Source organism: Engraulis encrasicolus, chromosome 14, assembly GCF_034702125.1.
Source record: "Engraulis encrasicolus isolate BLACKSEA-1 chromosome 14, IST_EnEncr_1.0, whole genome shotgun sequence".
NCBI classification, from domain to species: Eukaryota; Metazoa; Chordata; class Actinopteri; order Clupeiformes; family Engraulidae; genus Engraulis; species Engraulis encrasicolus.
In genome coordinates this window covers 11,408,700-11,433,699 of record NC_085870.1, presented here as the reverse complement: position 1 = coordinate 11,433,699, position 25,000 = coordinate 11,408,700, and the positions used below count along the sequence as shown (strand labels likewise).

General features: G+C 44.7%; 1 protein-coding gene across 1 annotated transcript in view; it reads left to right on the top strand.

Moving 5' to 3' along the window:
- cadpsa (Ca2+-dependent activator protein for secretion a) overlaps window positions 1-25,000 on the top strand; it is a 226,774-nt gene that overhangs the window by 46,763 nt on the left and 155,011 nt on the right. Inside the window, exons 5-7 of the mRNA XM_063214916.1 lie at window positions 15,921-16,001; window positions 16,551-16,784; window positions 22,672-22,793. Coding sequence (XP_063070986.1) covers window positions 15,921-16,001; window positions 16,551-16,784; window positions 22,672-22,793 — 437 coding nt within the window. The remainder of the gene's footprint in view (window positions 1-15,920; window positions 16,002-16,550; window positions 16,785-22,671; window positions 22,794-25,000) is intronic.

Here is a 25,000-nt window from a genome sequence, read left to right as displayed (position 1 = left end):
TAACTCTTAATACTCACTGTAATTATAATTGTAACAAATCTTGGACCAAATAGTACTATGATGACTCATACCATTAGTGTGAAAGTGTGTGTTTGCAAATCCTAAGCCTGCATCACCATGCTAGAAGCATGGCATGTTAGCCAGCAGGTATAACAGTGGCGCATATTCAATTCCGGAGCCTTGCACTTTGAATTTTGTGGCGTAATAGGCTCTGGCCGTTGTAATGAGAGGGATAAGCTCCTAGGTGATGGGATGGCGCACGTGTCGTCTTCAGAGCGAAACAGCTCCATGCATTATTCCGTAGCTAATTGCTAACCGAGTGCAAAAAAGCAAGCCGTGAAAAAAAACGAGCCGTCGTCCTATGTCATAAATTCCCACTGGCGATTCCTAAGTGCATTTGAAGCACACTGAAAAATTCATGGTGGTTAATGAGATCGGATTTTTTAAATTTGTTTTGTTTGTTTTTTAATAAGATGAGATGCTTGGGGACGGAGCCTCAAACCTCAGCTCCGTGCTGCCGATTTGAGAGCTCATTAATGCTTCTATTTTATTTGTTTTGTTTTGCGTTTGGCGCTTTTGTTTTCATGATAATGCCCATAGCAAGGATCACCTGTGTGATTATGTGTCCACCCTTTGTTCTCCTTCTGCATCAATTAGAGAAGGCTGAAACCAGTCTTGAAAGTAGATGGGTGTGTAGTGGTGCGCAGTACCGATATAAAATGTAGGCCTACAGCCGGTGCGGAGTGCTGGTAAGAGAATAGGGTAAATGCTGGCTAAAATCCACATTCGGGAAAAAGTAAGGCCTAAGGTGCGCTATTAAGCTGAAAACACATACAACCACACTATGCCATTTGATACAAGTGTCCTATGAAGAGAATATCTCAAAGTTACCCGAAATTGTTCTGCAGCAATATAGGCTACTGTGCTATTTTCGAAGTAATACAGGAAACATAGAATCAGAAATACCATTCCCGAAGACCACATTTGAAGAGTTCAGATGCAAAACCCCCTAACTCCATTTCTGAAGACCTGCACTTCTATATTTTTAGAGAACCCCGTTGTTGGTTTGGTTTACATTTATGTACTTGATAATACATATAAATAGTTATATTATATAAATAAAATAGAAAAAATGAGCAATTTTAGTAGCTTTGTATTAAATACAAATGAATTAAGATTATTTTCTGAAAAGGCACTTAGGGGGTTTTGCATCTGAACTCTTCATTTGTTTGGGTGCGATTTCTGACCTGTACGGTGAACTTGCAATACTTCTGTTCAGCCATGAACACCAGTGTTGTTGAGAGGGAGGAGATAGTGAGCGAGAGAGAGATGAGAAGATGGTGTGAAGCCACAGGTACAGAGAAAATAGAGCAATCCACTGACCTAGCCACAGGTGACCTAGATGAGTGGACTGTTTTCTGTGTAGATCTGTGGCTTCGTTCCATCGTCTCATCTCTCTCTCTCGCTCGCCCCCAGGGTTGCCAGATGAGGCTGATGATTTCCAGTCCAAAAAATGCTCAAAACCCGCCTAGAAGCACAAAATCCCGCCCAATTCTATTGATTTCTATGGCAACAATTGGGCGGGTTTTTCTGCTAAATGCCATTTTTACCCGCACACAGTCATCCTAAGCAGCCCAATTGGGCGGGTAACAGCCCAATCTGGCAACACTGCTGGCCCCCTCTTCCCTCTCCCTTGCACTGGTCTGCTCATGACTCTTCAGCTGAACAGAAATATTGAAAGTTCACCGCAGCTTCAACATTTAGGTCGGATTGTTCCACGGACCAATAGCTAATGAACATTTTGCAAACAAATGTTCTAGCTAACGTGGACTTTGGCACAATAAAAAACATTTGGTGAAGGGATGTTGCCATGACAATGTGCGACAACAATGCAGATGTCAGCTTCAACAGCTACCAGAAAATGACTGATCAACCTAACCTCATGTCCTCTTTTCTTAGTCTATGTGGGTAAAGGTCTGCTACATAGGCCAATACAACAGATCTCTGACCCTTGTGCTGCACCATGGCCATTTGGTCATTGGTGGGCAGTTATCATCCGGCTTCATACCATATGAACACGTGTAGCCAACACACACACTCACAGTACACACACACACACACACACACACACACACACACACACACACACACACACACACACACACACACACACACACACACACACACACACACAAACGCGGATCGGCCGAGTGGTAAACGTGTGCCCTACCATATCAGCCATGGTAGGGCCTAGTAGTATGGCTTTTATCCATGCTTTTCAAACACAGTTCAGCTCCGGCAGTGTCGCACCGAAGTCAGAGAAAGTGATGCAGTGATGCAGTAGCATTTAATTCCCCTCTCTTTCATAGTGGTAGCTGATTTAACTTTTCTGTTAATTAATTGAAATAAAAAAAAATGGCAAATGTCATACACAACAGGGGAGTGTGAACAGGCAATCCATCTTGTGGCTCACAGTTTTTTTTTTTGACACTAATTGGAGGATTGGCTTTGGGCCCTGTGCGATGTTAGGGATTAATTATAATCTCAATCCCGGAGTGTGGCCGCTACCGCCTGCAGAGTTGTGCTCAGTGGGAGCCGTGTTCAGCTAGGTTTCTCTGTGTCACACTCCATGAGGGGTCTGCTTGGCTGGCTAACGGGCAGGCTAGCTCAATGGATAGCTCATACACAGCCTAGGGACGAATGGCAAACATTATTCACATAGGCCTACGTCACCCACGGCACGAAGGCGGAAATGGTGTGGTGTGTCAGCAGTGTCTCAAGCTGTGTGTTCAGGTCTGCCTTCCACACCAGTCTGCGTGCACGTGAGTCATTCATTTCAATGGGACAGTCTGCACAAACCATTCAGCACGCTGAAAGCCAAGTCGACATAATGTTAACGTTTCTGCTATTGTTTTCAATGGGACTCAGCGGTTTTCAGAGTTCTATTTCCAAATTGCAGCACATATTTGAGCAGTCTCACTGCACAGCCACTGTCTGTAAACTACTCATAGTTGGTGTGGAAGGACTGTTTTAATGCATTCTCAATGTTTTCAGACATAAACCTTTCAAAAATGGACAAAATCACATCCAGCCAGGCCGTTCCCATAGAGATCCTTTGTGGGAAACAGGCCTTAGTCATGGCGAAGAGGTGCTCCTCTACAGTATTTTCCATCCATATCCAAAAAGACGACTATCAAGCCTCAAAAACACTTTGTTGCATCAGTGAGATCAATTTGTTGATCAGTCTCATATGATAACATGATATATAAGGTACCCATATGGAGACATGCCAGGACCTTGTGATCAGGACTCGATTAATATGGCCTGGGGCCCCTAGGCTACAGATGCTGTGGGGCCCCCTTGTAGGCAAATTTTCGCAACAAATTTACACAGACAGTGTCATATTATGAACTAGGAACTAAGGATAACTTGTCTACCAACTCTACTCAATGCGACACGTGAATTTTTCAATATTACATCCTGTCACAATTCTGCAATTTTTCACTTTTGGCCATTCAGGGGCTCCCTGGTAAGTGGGGCCCCCTAGGCTGCAGCCATATCTAGCCTGTGCATTAATCCGGCCCTGCTTGTGATATGACTGTGATTACTGTAGTTGGCCAGTAGCCTACCACCACTGGTCATAGCCAGCAATTACCAGAGGGACACAGAGTGCTTATGAGGCTCAGGCATTGATTAATCAATGAAGGGTTAGCGCTGTAATGATGTAGGGAATAAGGGGGAAGGCAGATGAAGGGAGAGGAAGATGAAGAGGTAGCAGAGGAAGGGGGCATTGGGGTTTAAGGTGAGATGAGGGAAATGAGAGTGCTCAGAGACAGGGGGGAATATTTGGGCAGGGAATTGTGTAAAGCAGATATAGCTACAGAGAACCGTGCCAATGCCCGTTCCCAGGGCCGGATTAATGCACAGGCCAGATATGGCTGCAGCCTAGGGACCCCCACCTGCTAGGGGGCCCTGATTGCCCAAAAGCAAAAAACTGTATAATTGTGACCAGATGCAATATTGAAAAAAATCATCCATTGTGTTGAGTACAGTTGGTAGACATGTTACCATGAATTTCTAGCTCGTAAATATGACACCATCTACATACATGTTTTGTGAAATTTGCCTTTTGGGGGGCCCCACAGCAACCTGTAGCCCAGGGGCCCCAGGCCATCTTAATCAAGCCCTGCCCGTTCCCTCACCCAATCTCGAACAGGCTGATATGTTCACGCCGAGAATCTTCATCTGGAACCGGCTGACATATTCATGACGAGAATCTGAGTGCTCGGGAACTGCAAAGTTGGTTTGCAATGCAAACAATCTCCTCCTTGGAAGAATAGGAAGAACAGTGCTTCTGTAAAGGAGAAAACTGATGTGTTGCCAATAAACCAATCAATCAATCAATCCTCACTTCCACCTTTTGTACACTTTTATTTTCATTCACACACTTCATTTTCAATTTTTATGTGAAACATTTACCTTTAATACATTTAAGTAAACTATATTCTGCGTTTTGTTTTTCCATTTTCTGACGCGTGGAACTTTGGGCAGAGTGTAACAACAGTAATAGAGAACAAGGTTCTGGAGAGAAATCCTTCATCTCCTGGTCAAGTAGAATGGCTGAACGTGCATTTGAGTCCGACGCTCTCTCTGCCATTATAGCCTCTTATGCCGTGTCCAGACCAAGAGCGAACTACGCTGCCTGGTAGCGTGGGTAGCAGAAGAAGTTTCGCCTTGAATACGCTGTATTCGCTCGAGACGCAGCATTGACATGTTTGACGCAGCTAATCACATAACGGCTCTGGCTTGACAACCTGGGACATTCGGAGATATGAACGTTCTGATTGGTTGCCGCCGAACAGCGTCAGAGCGAATTCGCCTGCGATTAGATTTAGTTTAATCTTCAAAATTCGCTCTGGTAGCGCAAGAAGCTTCGCTCCTGGCGAATTCGCTTTGGTAGCGCAGGTCGCGTGCCCTCCATAGAGAAATAATGACTTCCGTCGCTTCGTTCGCTCCGTTCGCTCTTGGTCTGTACACGGCATTACACTCAAACGTCTTTAAACGTCATCCTGCGTTGATGTTGACATCTCTTATTGGCAGGTGGCGATGGCCTTTGCACTTCCCTCCCCCTATACCCTGCTGCAGAAAACAGCAGCACAATGTCAGATCCAACTAGCTGCACTCACTCTCTCTCTCTCTCATCCTCCTCCTCCACCTCCCACCTTCTTTAACTGTCTTCGGCGCAGACTTCATTTCACATTTCAGATCTCTCAGAGATGTCAGTTCACCCCAGAGCCAAAAGGCAATCGAATGGGTGCCTGTGCCAAGGCCAGTATAATTAGGTTTCTCCTGTGGGTTCAGAAACCCATGCTCACAGCGGGGCCCTTACCGGGCTAGCTTCCCAGATACTGTGTAGAGAGGCCCGGCACGGCACGAGGCCCGGCACGGCGCGAGGCCCGGCACGGCGCGGTGCCGTCGGCTATAGGGCCCCCGCGCCACCCACCGCCACTGCTAATTTCAAATGGTTTCTCCTTGCGTCTCCTCAAACAAGGGAGCCGGGAGATTGGCCTGCTATTGATTTTTTTTTCTCAGCTGTGTGGGTGTACTGCTTGCGGAGGCCTTGTCTTTCTTCTGTTCTCGTTTGTCTATTTATTTATTTTTTTTCAAATTTCTTTCATTGCAGTATTGCAGCATGGCACAGTATGAAAACTGCACAGATCACAGACCAGTAAAGTCAGATGGGTTGTGTAGTAGTCGTTCCAGCCATTTATACAGTATATATAACACACTGCAGTACAAATGTGAGACGTGTCAGAGGTATCTCACCAGAAGCATACAACCATAAAGGGACAGGTGTTAAACACCATAGAGCAGTGGTTCCCAACATATGGTCCAGGGCCCACTGGTGGGCCCTGAAGGTATTTCAAGTGGGCCTTGAAATAATTTTCCAAAAATAATAATTATATTTTGGTGTGTGTTGCTGTTGATTTATTTGAGTTTCATTCTTAATTGGGTCAGAGGTGGGCCCCGAACATTTTTGACAATTTCGAGTGGGCCCCAAGTTGAAAAAGGTTGGGAAACACTGCCATAGAGACAGGACAAATACAGGACACTGTGGACACACACACATACAGAATACTGACGTAATGTTTGAGAAATCAAACGAAAGCAGCTATTATTTTTATGGCATTAATAGTATCGAGACAACACATGGACAATGGTGTGTATCTCACTCTATGGTTAATGATTAAAGATAATACATTAGTTAAGCTCAAGCACAGTGTGTGTGTGTGGCCATGTGCATGTGTGTGCTTGTGTGTGTGTGTGTGCATATGCTGCTCTATGTGTGCGTCTGTGTTATGTCGAGTGCTTGCCGATGGCAGCCTGTGCTTTTGCAGGGTCTCTGATTGTGGGTGACCTCCATCTTGCTGCCGTGACCCCTGTGTCATGACCCCTTTAGCACCATGGCCGATGACCACAGAGCCCCGTGTCTGTGCCCCGTCGTGTTACCCTGCCGAGGTTAAGCACATGTAATGAATGTAATTACGGGGGCGCTATGCTTATGTGAAATATGATTACGCTGAGGGCAGGAACACTGCGGCTCCCACTTCTTACCTTGTTACAGTAAGCATGGATGACGCGCCTGCCCAATAACGGATGATGCTATGGCAAGACATGACGTGCATAGAGCCCAGCCCGGCCCAACCTAGCCCATCATCACCTGCTTGGAGTGGTGCGGTGTAGCCTTTTTGAAAAGGCCATTTTTTGTAGCCTGATTATCATCGACTTTCAAATCTCTCCGAGACTTGGTCTGACCAAGAGCATAACAATTAACATTTCCCAAACAGCATTTCCCAAATCGCCTCCCTTGGTTTGCTAATGATTGTTTGCTTCCCAACATAGTGGGAGGAGTTCCCTTATTTGCGGGAACTCAGAAAGTACTTGCATTGACTCTTGACCTGACTGGTAGCAACGCCGAAGCTGTTGCGTCACTAGGAGGGCACGGCCTGGTTAATTTTTTGTGGTCTTTTATGCCTTTTGTGTAGATAGGACAGTGAAGAGTGGGCAGGAAGTAAGTGGGAGAGAGAGACAGGGTCGGGGAATGACATGAAAGGGAAAACATTTTATTTTATTTTTCTTCTATTGGATTTTTTTGCTGCTGAGTTGGTCTGTGCATTGGCACCTTCGGTGTTGCATCTTGTCAGGTCAAGAGCAATGTAAATAACTTTTCTGATCTCCAGAAAAATCGGGAACTCCACCCACTTTGTCGGAAACCAGTTAACCAGTAGGAAACCTTGGAAAGCGGGTCAACCATGCCGTTTGGGAAACGTTAACTGTGTTGCTCTCGGTCAGACCAAGAGATTTGAAAGTCGATGATAATCAGGCTACTGGGGCCTATGGTGGGGTAGGGCAGGGGTTCCCAACCTTTTTCTTTAAAAAAAATAAAAAAAAATATTTTTAGGGGCCTTTTTATGCCTTTATTTTATAGGACAGTCTGAGATGGTGACAGGAAGCGAGTGGGACAGAGAGACGGGGTGGGATCGGGAAATTACCCCGTCCGGACTCGAACCGGGGTCCCGTGGACATGCAAGCCCAAATGTGGGGGGCTTAGCGCGCTGCGCCACAGCGCCCCCACCCAACCTTTTTCAACTTGGGGCCCACTTGAAATTGTCACAAATGTTCGGGGCCCACATCTAACCAAATTAAGAATAAAACTCAAATAAATCAACAGCAACACACACCAAAATATGATTATAATTTTTAGAAAATTATTTCATGGCCCACTTGGAATACCTTCATGGCCCACCAGTGGGCCCCGGCCCATAGGCTGAAAATCACTGGTGTAGGGTAAGTGTGCAGGGGCAGGTTTTGAGTGTTGGTCCCTGGGGCCCATAGTGTGAATGTTGATGTGAAAGTAGAAAATGGAGTGAACGATATGACAACTGCTTGTCACTGTGCTAGACAGACTCCAGACTGAGGTGAGGTGTGTGTGATCACACATGCACACACACACATTTACATGCACACACACACATGAACACACACACACACGCACACACACACATGAAAACACACACATGAAAACACACACATGAAAACACTCACACACACACACACACACACACACACACACACACACACACACACACACACACACACACACACACACACACACACACACACACACACACACACACACACACACACTCTGACTCAGACTTTGGCAGAGAGGATTCCCACGGTCAGTGTGGTGTATCACATGGTCAATTGTAAACAAGTAAAAAACGAGTACTAACTTTAACAAATATTATTATCTAACTCTACCATCACTGGACAGGTGACACTAATTACATCATCCTGCTGTTATGTTATTACATCATTATTATGTCATTGGATTGTTATTATTGGTATCGGATTAGTCTGTTCAGAAAGACCCATGTGTATGCAGCATGTTCCTTACGAAGTAGCTCAAGGTAAACTACTTAGATAAAGCGGCATGTAGTGTGTATAGTGCACAGTTGTTTCTGAAGGTGGAATTATCCAAAGGTAAAGCCAGGGCTGTAGTACTCGAGTCCGTTTTTTTATGGACTTGGACTTGTCTTGGACTCGCTATCAATTGGACTCGGACTTGTCTTGGACTCGGACACTGATCTTGCCAAATTAAGCTTTTGGACTCGACCGGGTCTGTCTTTATTTTGTTTGGAACATTGGCTGTCAAAAATTCTAGAGTAGAGCTTGAAATCCAACAACATTAACGTTTGTCTTCACATCCATGGCATATAGGTTACCTTCAAATATTCTCATTATTGAAACTTGTCTTGGACTCTACTAAGGTGGACTTGACTACAGCCCTGGGTAAAGCAACGTAATATAGGTACAGTACATGTGTTTGGCCAGATAACCCTGGGACTGAACCATAGTAGATTAGCACTTGGGGCAGAAGAAGGAAACAAAAGTTGTGACACACAGTTCCACTTTCTAGTAGGCTACATTCCACCATTAAAAAAAATATATATATATATATACCCTGAAGCAGTGGTGTAGTCTACTTTTTTATGGTGGGTATACTGTATATTTGAGAGTTTTAGAAGTGGGTATACTGTATATATTTGTGCTATTCAAAACAGTGGATCAATCAATTTTAAGTGGGTATACTGAAATCCCTGAAATTTAGAAGTGGCTATACTCCGTATACCCGAGTTTTACGTAGACTACACCACTGCCCTGAAGAAGGCTTGCGCCGAAACGCGTGGGTCTCTGCTCCCATGTTTTTAAACTTAATACAGTAGCCATGTTTCAATAAAGGCTTTTTAATATTTTTCCACAAGAAGAGTGCCTTGGACTCCCTTTTTTGACAAGATATTGTTTTTTCCCCAACACCAAAGAGCACCTTCAAGATTTTTTTCTGAACAATTCCCTGAGCACTTTGGATTTTCTCTTCACTTGATGAATATATATTTTTTTTGGTCTTTTTGACTTTATTTATGACAGGACAGTGAAGGTGATGACAGGAAGCGAGAGGGGAGAGAGAGACGGGAAAGGGTCGGCAAAGGACCCGGGCTGGGAATCGCACCCGGGTCAGCCGCATGGTAGACGAGTGCCCTACCGTTTGACCAAGGCAAGGCCTAGATTCCACCATTTTAAAAAAAGTCATTTGAAAGATTTTCAAATGAACACATTTGGAAGCACCTAAGAAAAAGTACTTTATCGCCTACGGACCTAGTTTCTAGTTTCAGCCTCTGCACTCTGTAGATAACTAAATGTGAGTGTTAAGAAGGTGGTGTGAACTCAGTGAAGCATGGCAAAGTTACTTCACACACACACACACACACACATGCATGCATGCACACACCCACACACACACACACACACACGCACTCATGCACGCACGCACGCACGCACGCAGACACGCACGCACGCACGCACGCACACACACAGACACACACACAGACACACACACACACACCGCACACACACACACTGCACACACACACAGGGTAGATGGTTAGGTGTTGTTTGGGTGCACTTGTTATCATTGTTATTGTGAAAAAAAGCCTAAAAATATTTCATGGACATGCTGGAAAACAATACTTGCTCTGTGCCCACACACATATGTATATTTACCGATACACATGACATTACATTTAGCAAAGCGCACGCACGCACACACACGCACGCGCGCACACACACACACACACACACACACACACACACACACACACACACACACACACACACACACACACACACACACACACACACACACACACACACACACTGTTAGAAAATAGGCTAGATTCTGAGGTGCTGAAATTGTACGCATTGACTTACAACAAGTAGTTCAGGAATTAATTTGTGTTTGCAAAGAAATCCTACAATATTTTAGAATGATTAAAAACATTACAATAACCTTGTGTCTTGCTTTTCTGTGTACTAGAGTTAGGGCTCAAACCATTGAGTAATGGCCCCATGTGACAGTCATGAGATGAAGATGAAATGAATGTTGAGTAATCACCCATTCTTTTTAGGAGAGCCTACGGGAGATGTCATCAAAACCTTGTTGTAAGACAAGCTGAAAGACAGTCTTTTGATGTCTGATTAACTGATTGTATTTTTCCTTAGATATAGCTGACAGGAGTCTGACGTTCAAAGGGCATACAGGAAGAACAGCAATGTGCAAATTAACTCCATGAAGTATCATTCTTCCTAGGCCACATGATGCAGTGGTGTCACCCAGAGGCGAAACTATTTGACTTAATCCTTTTAGGAGGCCTGGAGTAGGTGACAATGGGGAATGACTAACATTGGATTTCAATCTTTTCAGTACAAATATACCACAAATATGTGTGATAATTCTGTTGTTTGGTCAGGGAGATTTTAGTATAGGAATTCCGGAGCGCTCCGTAAGATGCTTTCGTTGTTTCTTGTCATTTTTCGGTACAAGTAGACTCTGCGGTTCTGGAAAGCTGTAGTATCTACTGTGTTTGGGCCATTGCTGATATTCTGGATAGTATCAGTGGTGGTCATATTGTTATTTGATAATTTTAGAAAATAAATAGGTTCAATTGACTTTTGGAGTATTTTTATGTTTTTGACTCGGATTTGGATCACGCAAGATGTTAGACCAAGGCACACACACACACACACACACACGCACACACACACACACACACACACACACACACACACACACACACACACACACACACACACACACACACACACACACACACACACACACACACACACACACACACACACACACACACAGAAATCGTTATCAAAGGCAAGGTGAAATTTAAATAATAGTATACACAGAGGCGCTTCAGTGTGCTTCACAAACAGGAAAGCATGAGAATGTGGTGTGGGATGACCATGCACATGGTGGATGGACACTAGCAACAACAGGCGTTGGTGGGGTGCGTGTGGTCTGCTCGGAGGGGACAGCTGGTGAGGGTGGAGTTGTGGTTCACAAAGTCCCTTGCCCCATGGTGAAAATGGTCCACGTGATGGTATGGTTCGATCATCACTGAGCACAGTTACATGTGTGGAGTACTCCGCTTTCAAACAGAAGATTGTCAGTATTCGGTTTAAAACATGTTCTGGAATATTCCGTTTGCATGTGTGGAACAGTGCTCTGCAAATGGAAAATACTTCCTGAACAACACATCCACATTGGGAACGAATAAAGAGTCAACACGACTTTACGCACAACTGCTAGCATTCCGTTTAACATTGGGCTATTCCTCTCATACAACTGCCATCAAGAAGGCTGTGGGTGGGGGTGCTGTGGTGCAGCGCGCTAAGCACCCCACACTTGGGCTTGCATGCCCACGGGGACCCCGGTTCGAATCCGGACGGGGTTATTTCCCAACCCTACCCCATCTCTCTCCACACTCACTTCCTGTCGCACCTTCACTGTCCTTTCCGAAATAAAGGCCCAAAAAGCCCATTAAAATATCTATTTAAAAAAAAAGAAGAAGAGTGTGGGTTTGCTCTGACTGTGGCGCTAATGAGCTGGCCCTGTGGTGTAGCAGTCAGAGTCCCAGTTTGGTATACCCAGAGGTCCAGGCGGGTCGTCCGTACTCCCCTTTGCTACAGCCCACCATAGCAAGACGCTGACTGAATGACTGTCCCTTCACAGCCTCCCTCCCCTTTGCCAGTCTGTCTTTTACATACCCTGGGAATCTGGGAGTGGGCTAGCTAGACCCAGAGGTGAATCTTGCCACCAGGCAAGGCAGGCAGCCGCTTGGGGCCCCCAAGCCCGTAGATAGTGAGTAACAGTCCACATTTTACCACAGTAGTGGCAATTTTGGTTCAAATGCTCATTCTTCTTCATTTTCGCTTGGGGCCCCACCCGACCCTAGAATCGCCTCTGGCTAGACCATAGTGTTCCCCCTGGCTATGTCTTCACTTCAGAGTACTGATTCTACTTTGTGGACACTATGCAGGGGCAGGATTACTTGTGTCTGATCACATGGCAAAGCAAACAGTAAATGTACAGTAGTATCTTTTGTTTGTCTTCCTTCTCAGGGTAAGCGGTTAGAGTGTCAGACTTGTATCTGAAAGGTTGCAGGTTCGACAGGTTGGTAGGGGGAGTAAATACCCAGTGCTCTCCCCCATCCTCTTCCATGACTGAGGTACCCTGAGCATGGTACCGTCCCGCCGCACTGCTCCCTTGGGGCGCCATTGGGGGCTGCCCCCTTGCACGGGTGAAGCATAAATGCAATTTCGTTATGTACAGTGTGCAGTGAACACTTTTGTGCTGTGGAGTGCTGTGTCACAAAGACAGTGGGAGTTGGAGTTTCCCAGTTGGGCTTTCACGGCTTACAGGGCTTCTCAGAAATTATTGTTTCTGTTTTGTTTTGCTCTATGAGCAACCTGGTTATGAAATGAAATAAAAGTCGACATCTGCATCTCTTTGTTTTTTTTCAAAGCCTCTCATGTAAATGGTGCTTTCAAACACACATTTAAAATTCAGATGAACGTCAAATTTATGTTTTGTTTTGTTCAACTTATTGTCAAAAGGGATATTTTTTGTTTTGTTGTTGATGCTGCCTGCCTGCCTGCCAGCTGACCACTTTGCAAAAACCTCAGAGCCACTCAGGGCTATGGAAATCTCCCCCCCTTCAAAGGGCTTATTCATACCCCACGTGTGAAATGGTTATGGTGACGGATACAGGTGGAGTGTTTCAGATGTTCCTACCGTTGATTTCATACATATTTTGACAAGAAATCAACTAGCTTAATTTACATGCAAAAAAAAACAATTGTAAGAAAAAAAAACTGTGCCACACGTCAAAGATAGACGGAGGGATGAGGTTGTTGATGGTTGGAAAATATGAAGACTTCAAGTATTGGCAGAGGACGCGCTCAACTTCTTGGAAAAACGAAAGTCTTTGGGTGCGAGATATCACGCACTGATGAAGGCTTGTTAGCCGAAACGCGTTTGCTTTTTGGACATGGTGGTAATATAAATAAATAATGAGACGCAGTTTGTGAGTGCGGATTTTTCTTCCTTATGGAAAATATGAAGAGAAATACGCACGTAATGGACCAAGCGTAGGGAAAAAAAAAAAAACTGTGGGGCTGCCTCAATTACAGGGGTGTGTTTCTCGAAAGCGTAGTTGTCAGCTAGTTAGCGACTTGGGTAGTTACCAATGGGAAATTGCATTGCAAACATCAAAGTAGCTAATGAAGTTAGCAACTATGGTTTCGAGAAATGCACCTCAGGCCTTCAACATGGTGCTCCGCTGACTTCCTTTAAACCTCTTTCTGACTTGTCTGTGTTAAAGTTTTTTGCTGACACGCATTTTCACAAGAAATTGAGGATCTTAATTGATGTACGAAAACAATTGTAAAAACACGTCAGTTGCCAATTGCTCACACACTTTTTTCACACTTCACCTGATGTGATTTTTTTCCTCAAAACCTTGTAACTACTGCTCCCACACAAGATGCAAAGCAGGTTCTCATTTTGAAATATATATAAATATTGTACTTGTAGATGGACTCTGTATGTGTGTAGGACATAGGCCACTTTCATAGTATAGACCAATGCTGTGTAAGACTTTAGGAATATATCCATCACTTTTGTAGGTTTCATATGTTATTTCTCTTATAGGGGAAGATAACTGCAAACAGAGCATATTCTACTTGCTAGCTACTCCCATTCACATTGACATCTGGCTTACTACAGTCAATACAGTCAATGTAATCAGCCAGCATAGACTTAGCACGCAGGTCAGACCAGGGCTGGATTGAGGAGGCTGGGGAACCCCTAGGCTACAGTTTGCTGTAGGCCCCCTCAAAAAGCACATTTTGTGACAATATTACATAGACCAGTGATTTTCAAACTGTAGGCCGGGGCCCACTGCTGGGCCTTGAGGGTATTCCAGGTGGGCCTTGAAATTATTTTCTAAAAATGAAAATAATATTTGTGAGTGTATTTCTGTTGACTTTATTTTAGTTTTATTGTGTATTGGGTCAGAGGTGGGCCCCAAACATTTCAGGAAATTTGAAGTGGGCCCCATGTTGAAAAAGTTTGGGAACCCCTGACATAGACGATGTCATAGTTCCAGGACTAGAGTTTAAGATGACATGTCTGCCAACTGTGCAGAGGAGCTTTCCAATACTGCATCTTGTCACAACTATGCAGTTATTGAATCCACCCCCCCCACCCCCGTTTGGCCAATTGGGGCCCCCTGGCAGGTGGGGGCCCCCTAGGCTGCAGCCAGATCTAGCCTGTACATTAATCCGGCCCTGCGCAGGACACAGAGCCTGCACACATGTTCACACAGCAAGGGGAACTTTGTCATTCGTCTTCCTCGCAGGCAGCAAAGACAAGCGGCCAAATCAATTCTGCCCCGGCCCTTCTGGGTGCCGCCCACCCCCCCACCATAATTATTCCACTCGGGCTGATTAGGTCCCCTAACGATGCCTCTAACGAGCTTTGGATTAGATTAGGGCCTGTGGTGGAAAGAAGCTGCGTTTTCCTTGGCGGCGTCTCAAAGCCTCTGAAAATAAATATTTAAAATGAGACCCGCCCTAAGACTCACCTCAGTCACACACACACACACACACACACACACACACACACACACACACACACACACACACACACACACACACACACACACACACACACACACACACACACACACAGAGTGCATGCAATCTTGTAACTCTAGCAGCAGATTGAATTGTGAGCCAGTCTATAGAGGACTGTAAGTGTGTGGATGGAGAGATGTCTGACACAGTCAGCCCAGTGAGTCACAGACAGACAGTGTCAAATATGAAACATGGTGTGTGTGTGTGTGTGTGTGTGTGTGTGTGTGTGTGTGTGTGTGTGTGTGTGTGTGTGTGTGTGTGTGTGCGTGCGTGCGTGCGTGCGTGCGTGCGTGCGTGCGTGCGTTCCAGTATGTACAGTATGTGTGTGCTTGTATGAGTATGTATGTAGACTCTGAGATGAGATGTCTGGGTACAGGGTACACAGTAGTCTGAACGAGTCAGTGTGATCGGCCTCCTCCACACTCCTCTTGTTCTTTGACAGACAAATGGAGACGTCTTAGATGGAGTGCTATTGAGCATGACTCATCTTGTTTTGTGGAACTGGGAATGTCAAGTCGTGCGTAATTGCAACTGAAGCTGACTTACTTGTTTCGTTTTCTTCCCTTTCATATTCTCTCTCGAATTCTTTGTCTCTCTCTTGTTCTCTCTCTCTTTCTCTCTCTCTCTCTCTCATACGCACACACACATGCACACGCACACACACAAACACAAACCCACACTATTTATCTCTCTCTCTCTTTCTCCTTCTCTTCCTCTCTCTGTTTCTCTCTGCTTCTTTGTGTTTCTCTCCCTCTCTCTCTCTCTCTCTCTCTCTGTGTTTCTCTTTCTCTCTTTCTTTCTTTCACTAGCTTGACAATCCAGATGAGCAAGCAGCTCAGATCAGGCGGGAGCTGGATGGCCGGCTGCAGATGGCCGATCTGATTGGCAGGGTAAGTGTCCATCAAGCCGCATATCCAATCAGATGCTAGGAGGGTGATACATAGGAAGTGGACTGACGGATACTAAATGTTCTGTTTAGTTTTGGTATTACAGTTACACTGTAAGTACCACACATTTCCATATGCCTTTGGATTCTGTAATTTCTTCATATGAGTTAAAATTGACATTACTGTACTAAATCATCTGTAACCATCAGAGGTGGAACCTACCACATATTTCCATTATTCTTTGAATCTTGCAGTTACTTCTATGCTTAAAAAACATCTGATTAGTCTAAAAGAAGGACTAAACAGTATGTAATAGCACATCAAAGAGAGCTATGTATGTAGTCTTTTTAAAAAAATAGAATTTGTGCTATAGAAATACATTTAGGCTGCTGCTGCTGCTGCTACTGATGATGATTCTTCTTCTTCTTCTTCTTCTTCTTCTTCTTCTTCTTCTTCTTCTTCTTCTTCTTCTTTTTCTTCGTCCTTTTCTTCTCCTTCTTTTTCTTCTTCTTCTTCTTCTCCTGCTCCTCCTCCTCCTCCTCCTCTTCAAAGGGCGGCAAGTTCCCGCGCTTTGTGTCGCGCGAGATGGAGGCCATGTACATCGAGGAGCTGAAGTCCTCGGTCAATCTGCTGATGGCCAACCTGGAGAGCATGCCGGTGTCCAAGGGCGGCGAGTTCAAGCTGCAGAAGCTGAAGAGAGGTCACAACACCTCCATCATCGACATGGGCCAGGAGGACGAGAACCAGCTCTCCAAGTCTGACGTGGTGCTCTCCTTCACACTGGAGGTAGGGAAGGGATTGGGAATGGGGTTGAGGAGGTTAACCCCTTAGCGCATCTTGATCTGTTACTTACAGCTCTAGGCACTGTCTTAGCAATGCTGTTATGATGTAGTTGACTATTTTCAGCAAATAGTGAATAGGGTCGCCGGCGACCCCATCTGCAGTAAGAGGCTACGACTGGGTTAGGGAAAGGGGAAAGGACTGGGGATAGGGCTGGAGTCAAAGCACCTCCATCATTGACATGGCACAGGAGGGTGACAACCAGCTCTCCAAGTCGAACGTGTTGCTCTCCTTCACCTCAGAGGTATTAGAAGATTGGGAATGGGGTTGAGGAGGTTAAGACTGGGTTAGGGAAAGGGGAAAGGACTGGGGATAGGGCTGGGGTCACAACACCTCCATCATCGACATGGGCCAGGAGGACGAGAACCAGCTCTCCAAGTCTGACGTGGTGCTCTCCTTCACACTGGAGGTAGGGAAGGGATTGGGAATGGGGTTGAGGAGGTTAAAGTGATACTGTCCCATTTTTGGAAATAAGCTTATTTTACACCTTACCTTGAGTTAAATAATAGAGTTTTACCGTTCTCCTATACTTTCAACCGTTCTCTGGCTATGGCAGTGCAAATTTTCCCTTCATGCTAGCAGTTAACATTGAGTCCTATGAGACCAGCTTGCGACTAACTGGTCTCATGGGACTCAATGTTAACTGTTAGCATGGAGGTGAAATTGGCACTGCCGTACTCAGGGAACGGTTGAAAGTACAGGAGAAAGGTAAAGCTCAATTATTTAACTCAAGGGGATGTGTAATATGAGCTTATTTCCAAAAATGGGACAGTATCACTTTAGGCCTGGGTTAGGGAAAGGGGAAAGGACTGGGGATAGGGCTGGAGTCAAAGCACCTCCATCATTGACATGGCACAGGAGGGTGACAACCAGCTCTCCAAGTCGAACGTGTTGCTCTCCTTCACCTCAGAGGTATTAGAAGATTGGGTGATGACATGGCTCAGTGGCGGCCTGGGTTGGATTCCGGCCTGAGGTCCCTCCCCATCTCTCTCCCCACACTTATTTCCTGTTTCTATCACCGCCTTTATCTGAATAATAAAAGTGCAAAATCCCACAAAAAGTCATGGAAGGTGTCAGAAGATAGCACATGATCCTATTATCCTATGTTCATATATAGTTACCAGCTCTAGAGCTCCATCGAGTGTGTGTTTGTCTTTATGTGGGTCAGTTTCAGCAGTAGCACATGTCAGGGTGGCACAATGACAGCCAGTTCCAATATTGTATGGTTTGTACTTTTATTTTTTAGTGGACCATCTAAGAAGCATATTCATCTACCATCTACCAGCTTATCAACTACCAATTACTAATTAATTCATGGGCATTAGATGCTCCACCTGACATTTGAGCCCCCCCCAAAAAAGTCTTTGATATGTGGTCTCATTGAGCAATATTTATCTTAACGGCAGGGAATGGTCTCGCAGGCCAATGAATCTAATGTGTGGATATAACACCAAGCAAAAAGTTTGGATTCAAGATGAGGACGACCTTATCCGTGCTGCTACTGCTATCAATTTGTCGCAGAACTCACCAGCGCGATTTTTGGAACGTTTTGATGTCACAAGGTCGCAAAATTGTGTTGCGTCCGGTGTGCATACTTTTTTGCGAATAATTCGCCCCGCGTTTTATTCGCAAAATCGCATCGCGTCCTGTGTGCAAAGACCTTTACTGTGTTTTTATAATAGTGTCTACCACAAGTTGTTCATGGTCCGGCTGTCTCATCTGAGTATGTGGTTGTATGGCAATAGAAACTTACTGGTCTGTACAGTACATACTTTACTTCTGTAACATTGTCCTCTTACACTTTGGAGGTAAGGGGTAGTCTTGGCGAAACTCTTGCCCAGGTCTATTTTTTCAACAAAGACGCTTTTGCACACCTCTGTAGTTGGGCAGGTGCGTAGGATATAGAGCTCGAAAGTCCCGCCCCTTAGTTCCGCATTTCACGGGACCTAAGCTGACCATCTAACAACATGGTAGCGTGTAAATATCTTCCGATCACAGTCATTATATGCGCTGGGCTCCAAATATGCTGTTTAAGAGGCTAGATAAAGATTATTCATGCAGAAGCATCAATGTTTTGTTCCGAGGCCGTTTGCATGAAAAATGTGAAGAAACACAGCTTTCTAAAAAGTTTGGGGGTTCGTACGAAACATTAAACAAAAATATCAGAAACAACATATGTGGAGCTCGTGGCACAACTCGAAGGGGAACGAAATATCATTTTAATACCGCCGTTGGTATTACATGCTACGATTATCGGCTAAAAACGCTGTTGAGGTCCCATGAAATCGGGGGAAGTGACGTCACTTTCGAGCTCTATTATCCCAGTGGAGATGTCATTCAAGTGTAAAGAAATCCTGCACACTGTCCCTTCCACCAACAAACTTTAATATAACGTTTCGGTCATCCGACCTTCTTCAGGTCTTTACCTGAAGAAGGTCGAATGACCAAAACGTTGTATTAAAGTTTGTTGGTGGAATCGACAGCGTGCAGGATTTCTTTACACTTGAATGACAACCCCAGGTCTATTTTTGACAGCACTTGGCAGTTCATTAAATCCACTGTTTATCAAGAGAGTTACTCAAACATTTAAAATGACAAAACATTTCCAAAATGGTTGAGGAGTAATATTATGAGGCGTGAATCATAAGATATTATGGTGTCTGTTACAAAGTTCAGTGCAGGTGAGCAGAGTTGCTGTACCGTAAAAATAGAATGCAACTCATTAAAAGGCAACAGGCTGAACATACTGAAGCCAGTGACCAGAGGGCTTAACATAGCCCAAAAACACAACATAGGGTTTCACAAGAGCATTTTTTTTCTTAGCTTCACGTCATCAAACAAAGCCCTAGAATGTCATAGCCTTGCCATGTCTGAAAACAAAAGGACCGACCTTTGAGTCGAATGGTGAGTTTCTTTGCATGTGTGGAGGCTAGTAAGTGGTTTAAGGCAGGTCTTGCTGTTTTAATTTTCTGTAGTATTTTCCCCATTAATCGCCTCCTGCGCCTGTGGGGCTTCTGCATAGACCAAGAGCTTAAGTAGATTTAAGCTTAGGGCCAGTGGGTGTTGCACAGGATGCACAGCAGTTGTATTGCAAGCAGTGTCTGTTTTCAAATTGAGTAAAGCAGTCTTTGGCCTGACGAATAATGGGATTTAAACAGTGACAAGGATACTCCCGGCCTTTGGGCTCTTGCTTGTTGCTTTATTTCCTTGGTCTTTCAGAGTGGTTTTCTTCTGTCTCATTACCTCCGCCAAGGAGGTTATATTTTCGTTTGCGTTGTTACCTCCGCCAAGGAGGTTATATTTTCGTTTGCGTTGTTACCTCCGCCAAGGAGGTTTTGTTTTCGGTCGTGTTGGTTTGTCTGTTTGTCTGTTTGTCTGTTTGTCTGTTTGTCTGTTTGTCTGTCTGTCTGTCAACAGGATGACTCAGAAAATTATGCACGGATTTGGAAATGACAAAAGGAACAAGTGATTACATTTTGGTGGTGCGAATGAGGGTGTAACATAGTCAAATGTTATTTCAATCAGCTTCCTTGGTTGGTGGAGGTCTGCACTCTCTGAGTGCATTTCTATTTTTTTTTTCTGTTTTATTGTTGTTTTTATGAACTTTCATGTTGGACTTTCAAATTGCATCATCTATGTACAAGACTAAATACAAGCCTTGTCCTTGTGGAAACATTTGTTTTTATTTATTGCTTGTGATCAGGCAAATAAATCAAGACTGCACACATGCACTCACACACACACACACACACACACACACACACACACACACACACACACACACACACACACACACACGCACACACACACAGTCACACACACACACACACACACCACACACACACACCACACACACACACACACACACACACACACACACACACACACACACACACACACACACACACACACACACACACACACACACACACACACACACACACACACACACACATTCAGACGGACAGACACAGAGTAGGCAGGTAAATGTGAGAGAGGGCTAAATGAAATGTGTCAGGCCATAGATTACCATACGCGACTGTCAACCAGAGGCGCAACAGAAGTAATGAATGCAGCATGTGCAGCATCTTTAAACACAGCACCAGGGTTCTAAATCAACACCAGCCAACTGTCCAAATGCTGGTGAAAATTCTGTTTGGCTGGTTGAAAAGACCAACTTGCTAGCCACCTTGACCCATTAGTGAGTGTGTGTTTGGCTAGTAAGATAAACATCTACTAGCCATTTTGGCTGGTAATGCAGGGCCCTGCACAGCACCATCTTTCTACTCCAGCTAACAACATTGACCTCCTACCCAGAAGTTACACACGCACAGGTTGAGCCAGCCGGCCGGCCAGGCACTCAGACGGACAGCCAGACAAGCCAGGAAAGAAAGGGAGATGGACAGCCAGACGAAGAGTGAACGGTAGAGAGAGAGAGAGAGGGAAGAGATAGAACAGATGGAATGCTGACGTTTAGTTGTGCTTTGACTTGAGAGAGAGAGAGAGAGAGAGCGAGAGCGAGAGCACGCTGCTATTGCCTTGTAGATCTCTGGGGGGCTATATGGCTGTAGGTGATTTGTGGGACTCTTACCTTTAATCTGACCACAGTCCAGTCTGGTCCCAAGTTTGAATCCAATGGGGAAGGGGCCCGAATGGTTTGTTTTGGTCATGCATCAAACCAATGTGTCTGTGTGTCTGTCTATCGCTTGGGTTGTGTGTGGGTGTTTTGGGAATATTTGTGTGTATGGACAGGCTTCATCTATCTGTGTATTTGTGGCTGTGAGGGCCAAGCCGTGTTTTACTGAGCCAGCAGCTGTGTGTGGGTGTTTTTGGTTGAATGGCTTGATACTAAAGGTGACCGATTCATATAGTACGTATTTATTGTGTATGTGCGCGAATGTGAAGGTACAGTATATGGGCGCTGCTCTTGTGGTGACTGCACCCTGTGTGGTGAGACGAATTTCCCCTCGGGGACAATAAAGGCTACTACTACTACTACTACTACTACTACAAATGTGAGCAGAATGAAGTTGATAGAATTAATAGAATTACACTTTACTGTAAGCCAACCTTATTCTTTCTTTCACATGAGAATAATAAACTGTTCTTCCATTAATCATGAGGTTATACTTTGATTGAAGGGTACCTTTACATTTGAAACTGCTTCAGACCGATCCATACACACACAAGTTTCAGCAATAGATTCAATCAGTGTAGTTAAGCAAGTGATCCAGTCAACATGGCAACTTTGGACTTTTGTCCTCATGTACACAGTAGGTGACAAGTTGTATTCTTAATTTCAATATGATTCCTTAACTTCTTCATCCATATACAGTACATAGTTTTCTGTGTCAAGAATAGGTTCTTCATTATGGGCACACAATCTATGAAATTATTTTAATGAAACCTACGAATAGGCTGTATAAACCATAGTTGTTTACAAGTAAACATCAAATGCTAATATGTGACTCAGATATCTTCACTCACTAAGTAACTTACTTGGTTGCAATGCAAATTCCCTTAGGGAACCTAGTAAGTTGCTAACTGGTTAGCAACAATGCTTTTGAGAAACAGGGTCCAGTATCACACGGATGTCTATTTTCTGTTATTTATTTTTTCAGTGCTGCATTGAAAAAAAAGAACAGAAAATAGACATCCGTGTGGCACCAGATTCCTTTTACTTTGTACTTATTATTCAGTCCTGCTCTGATTGCACCGAATTGTTGATTTAGAAGCGCGGAGTGCGCATCTCCTTTGTTTTTACAGGGTCCAGTATCTATTCTGTTTGTCATGTGCTGACTGTACTGTGTGCTGCTTGTCCTTGGCACTGCAGGTGGTGATCATGGAGGTGCAGGGCCTGAGGTCGCTGGCGCCCAATCGCATCGTCTACTGCACCATGGAAGTGGAGGGAGGCCAGAAGCTCCAGACGGACCAGGCTGAGGCCTCCAAGCCCACGTGAGTCGCGTGTACAGTGTGTGTGTGTGTGTGTGTGTGTTGGGGAGTCACGTGTGTGTGTGTGTGTGTGTGTGTGTGTGTGTGTGTGTGTGTGTGTGTGTGTGTGTGTGTGTGTGTGTGTGTGTGTGTGTGTGTGTGTGTGTGTGTGTGTGTGTGTGTGTGTGTGTATGTGTGTGTGTGTGTGTGTGTGTGTGTGTGTGTGTGTGTGTGTGTGTGTGCGTGTGTGTGTTGGGGAGTCAAGTGTGTGTGCGTGCGTGCGTGCGTGCGTGCGTGCGTGCGTGGGATTAAAGAGAAATTTGTGGAACTAAAAACCACAGTGACACTAAAACATCGTCTTTGGTTGCTAGCAAATGCTTTCCACACTAGACCATTAGAAAATGGTGTGAATGTGTGTGTGTGTGTGTGTGTGTGTGTGTGTGTGTGTGTGTGTGTGTGTGTGTGTGTGTGTGTGTGTGTGTGTGTGTGTGTGTGTGTGTGTGGATCTCTGTCTGTGTCTCTGTGTGTGTCTCTGGGATTTGTGCAACTAAAAACCACAGTGTGACACTAAAACATAGCCATTGTTTTTTTCATTTTATACCTTTTATGTGATGTTTTGCATTTGTTGTTTTGACTGGTGTTGACTGGTGTTGCACCTCTTGTGACTGGTGGGACAGCGTTTTGTGTTTTGGGCAGTTTTGCTGTTTTTTTGTTTGTTTTTGCATCGGCCCCTGACGAATATCAGGCCACTGGGAAATGCCCTGTTTGCTATATTACCTGTCCAGGCCTGCTTCTATGTAGAAGCTAAGATGTGAGATGTGTATTTGTGAAATGCATGTGAGGAGGTCACCTGGCAGTCATGATCTGGAACTATAGTATGGCCATAGACTTAGCTCTCCAAAATACAGTTGAAATGGCAGAATCAATGTTGACGAGTGAGTCCATGCGATCCGCTATTGTTGTCTGAAACAACTTTTCCACTACTTTTAAACTTTGACTCTGTGTCCCATCTCTGACAATCCCATGACCCTGGCTGGTTCGGTTGCCTTGAAGTCGTGGAGCTGAATGAATAATACAATCCACCCATTGCATTACATTACATTACACTCAGCTGACGCTTTCATTTATTCAAAGCGACTTACAACTATTATCTTTCAGGGTAGTGGTTACAGTCCCTGGAGCAATGTGGGGTTAGGTGCCTTGCTCAAGGGCACTTCAGCCATGGATGGAGATGTAGGGAGAGGTCAGGGGGGATTCGAACCGGCAACTCCCTCGATTGAAAGGCCAATTCTCTAACCGAGTAGCACCCAGTAGCTCATGAAGCTGAGCAGAAGCATGCTGATCTGGCCAGAGCCAAGTTAGTGAGGAGGTTCATTAAAAAATAAAGTATCTGTACTCTGCTGTACTCCACTCCACTCTACTGTGATTACATCCGGAAAACACAGTAGCCTAATTCATAGTGACAGACAGATGAAATCATTTGCTTCTATCAGTCCAGATTAAATTATATGGTAATATAATGAGTAATCTTCTGTAATTACTCATCAAAAATCATTTTTATAATAGTTCCACTTTAGGCATAAGGGCTGCCTGAAATTCACATAAGCTTTTTATGTCCTTTTTAGTTCCAACTTTGTCAAACCAATGCTTTGTCTGAATTAGCCAGCTCAACATAATACCATTTGGGCAGCTGGGCAGATTTGTTTTACTAAAATATAACCCGCTTTTGGCAGGCTATCTGTATCCTTATTTCACTGTGTGCTAAACCTGACAGAGTAGGCTACTGTCATGTAAAAACCTCATACATACTGCACTTGTGTGGCTGAAATTTAGGGGGGACTATAGTTCTGTAGAACTGTAGAACTTTGGGCTCCATAGAATACAATGCAGAATTTCAGAATCATGCATTGTTGCAGAACACATTCTATTTTGGAATGTTAAGAAAAGGCTAAACCCTCATGTGGGCACACGTGAGGCTGTTGGGGATTGGTCAAGTACATGACTGGTGAGCAGTGAGGAGGTATGGAGCGTCACTAGGGCTTGTCCTTTGTTTTGACCACCACCACCCACCCCACCCCTCATGTGTACCGGCGTACTTGAGGCAACACCATAACCACATGCACATATACTAATAACTACGAACAGGGGACCAGTTATGAGAGTTGTTTTGATCTTATTATTTAACAAGCTTGCTGATTAGTCCCCACCCTTCTCATTTCCCTCCTCCTCCT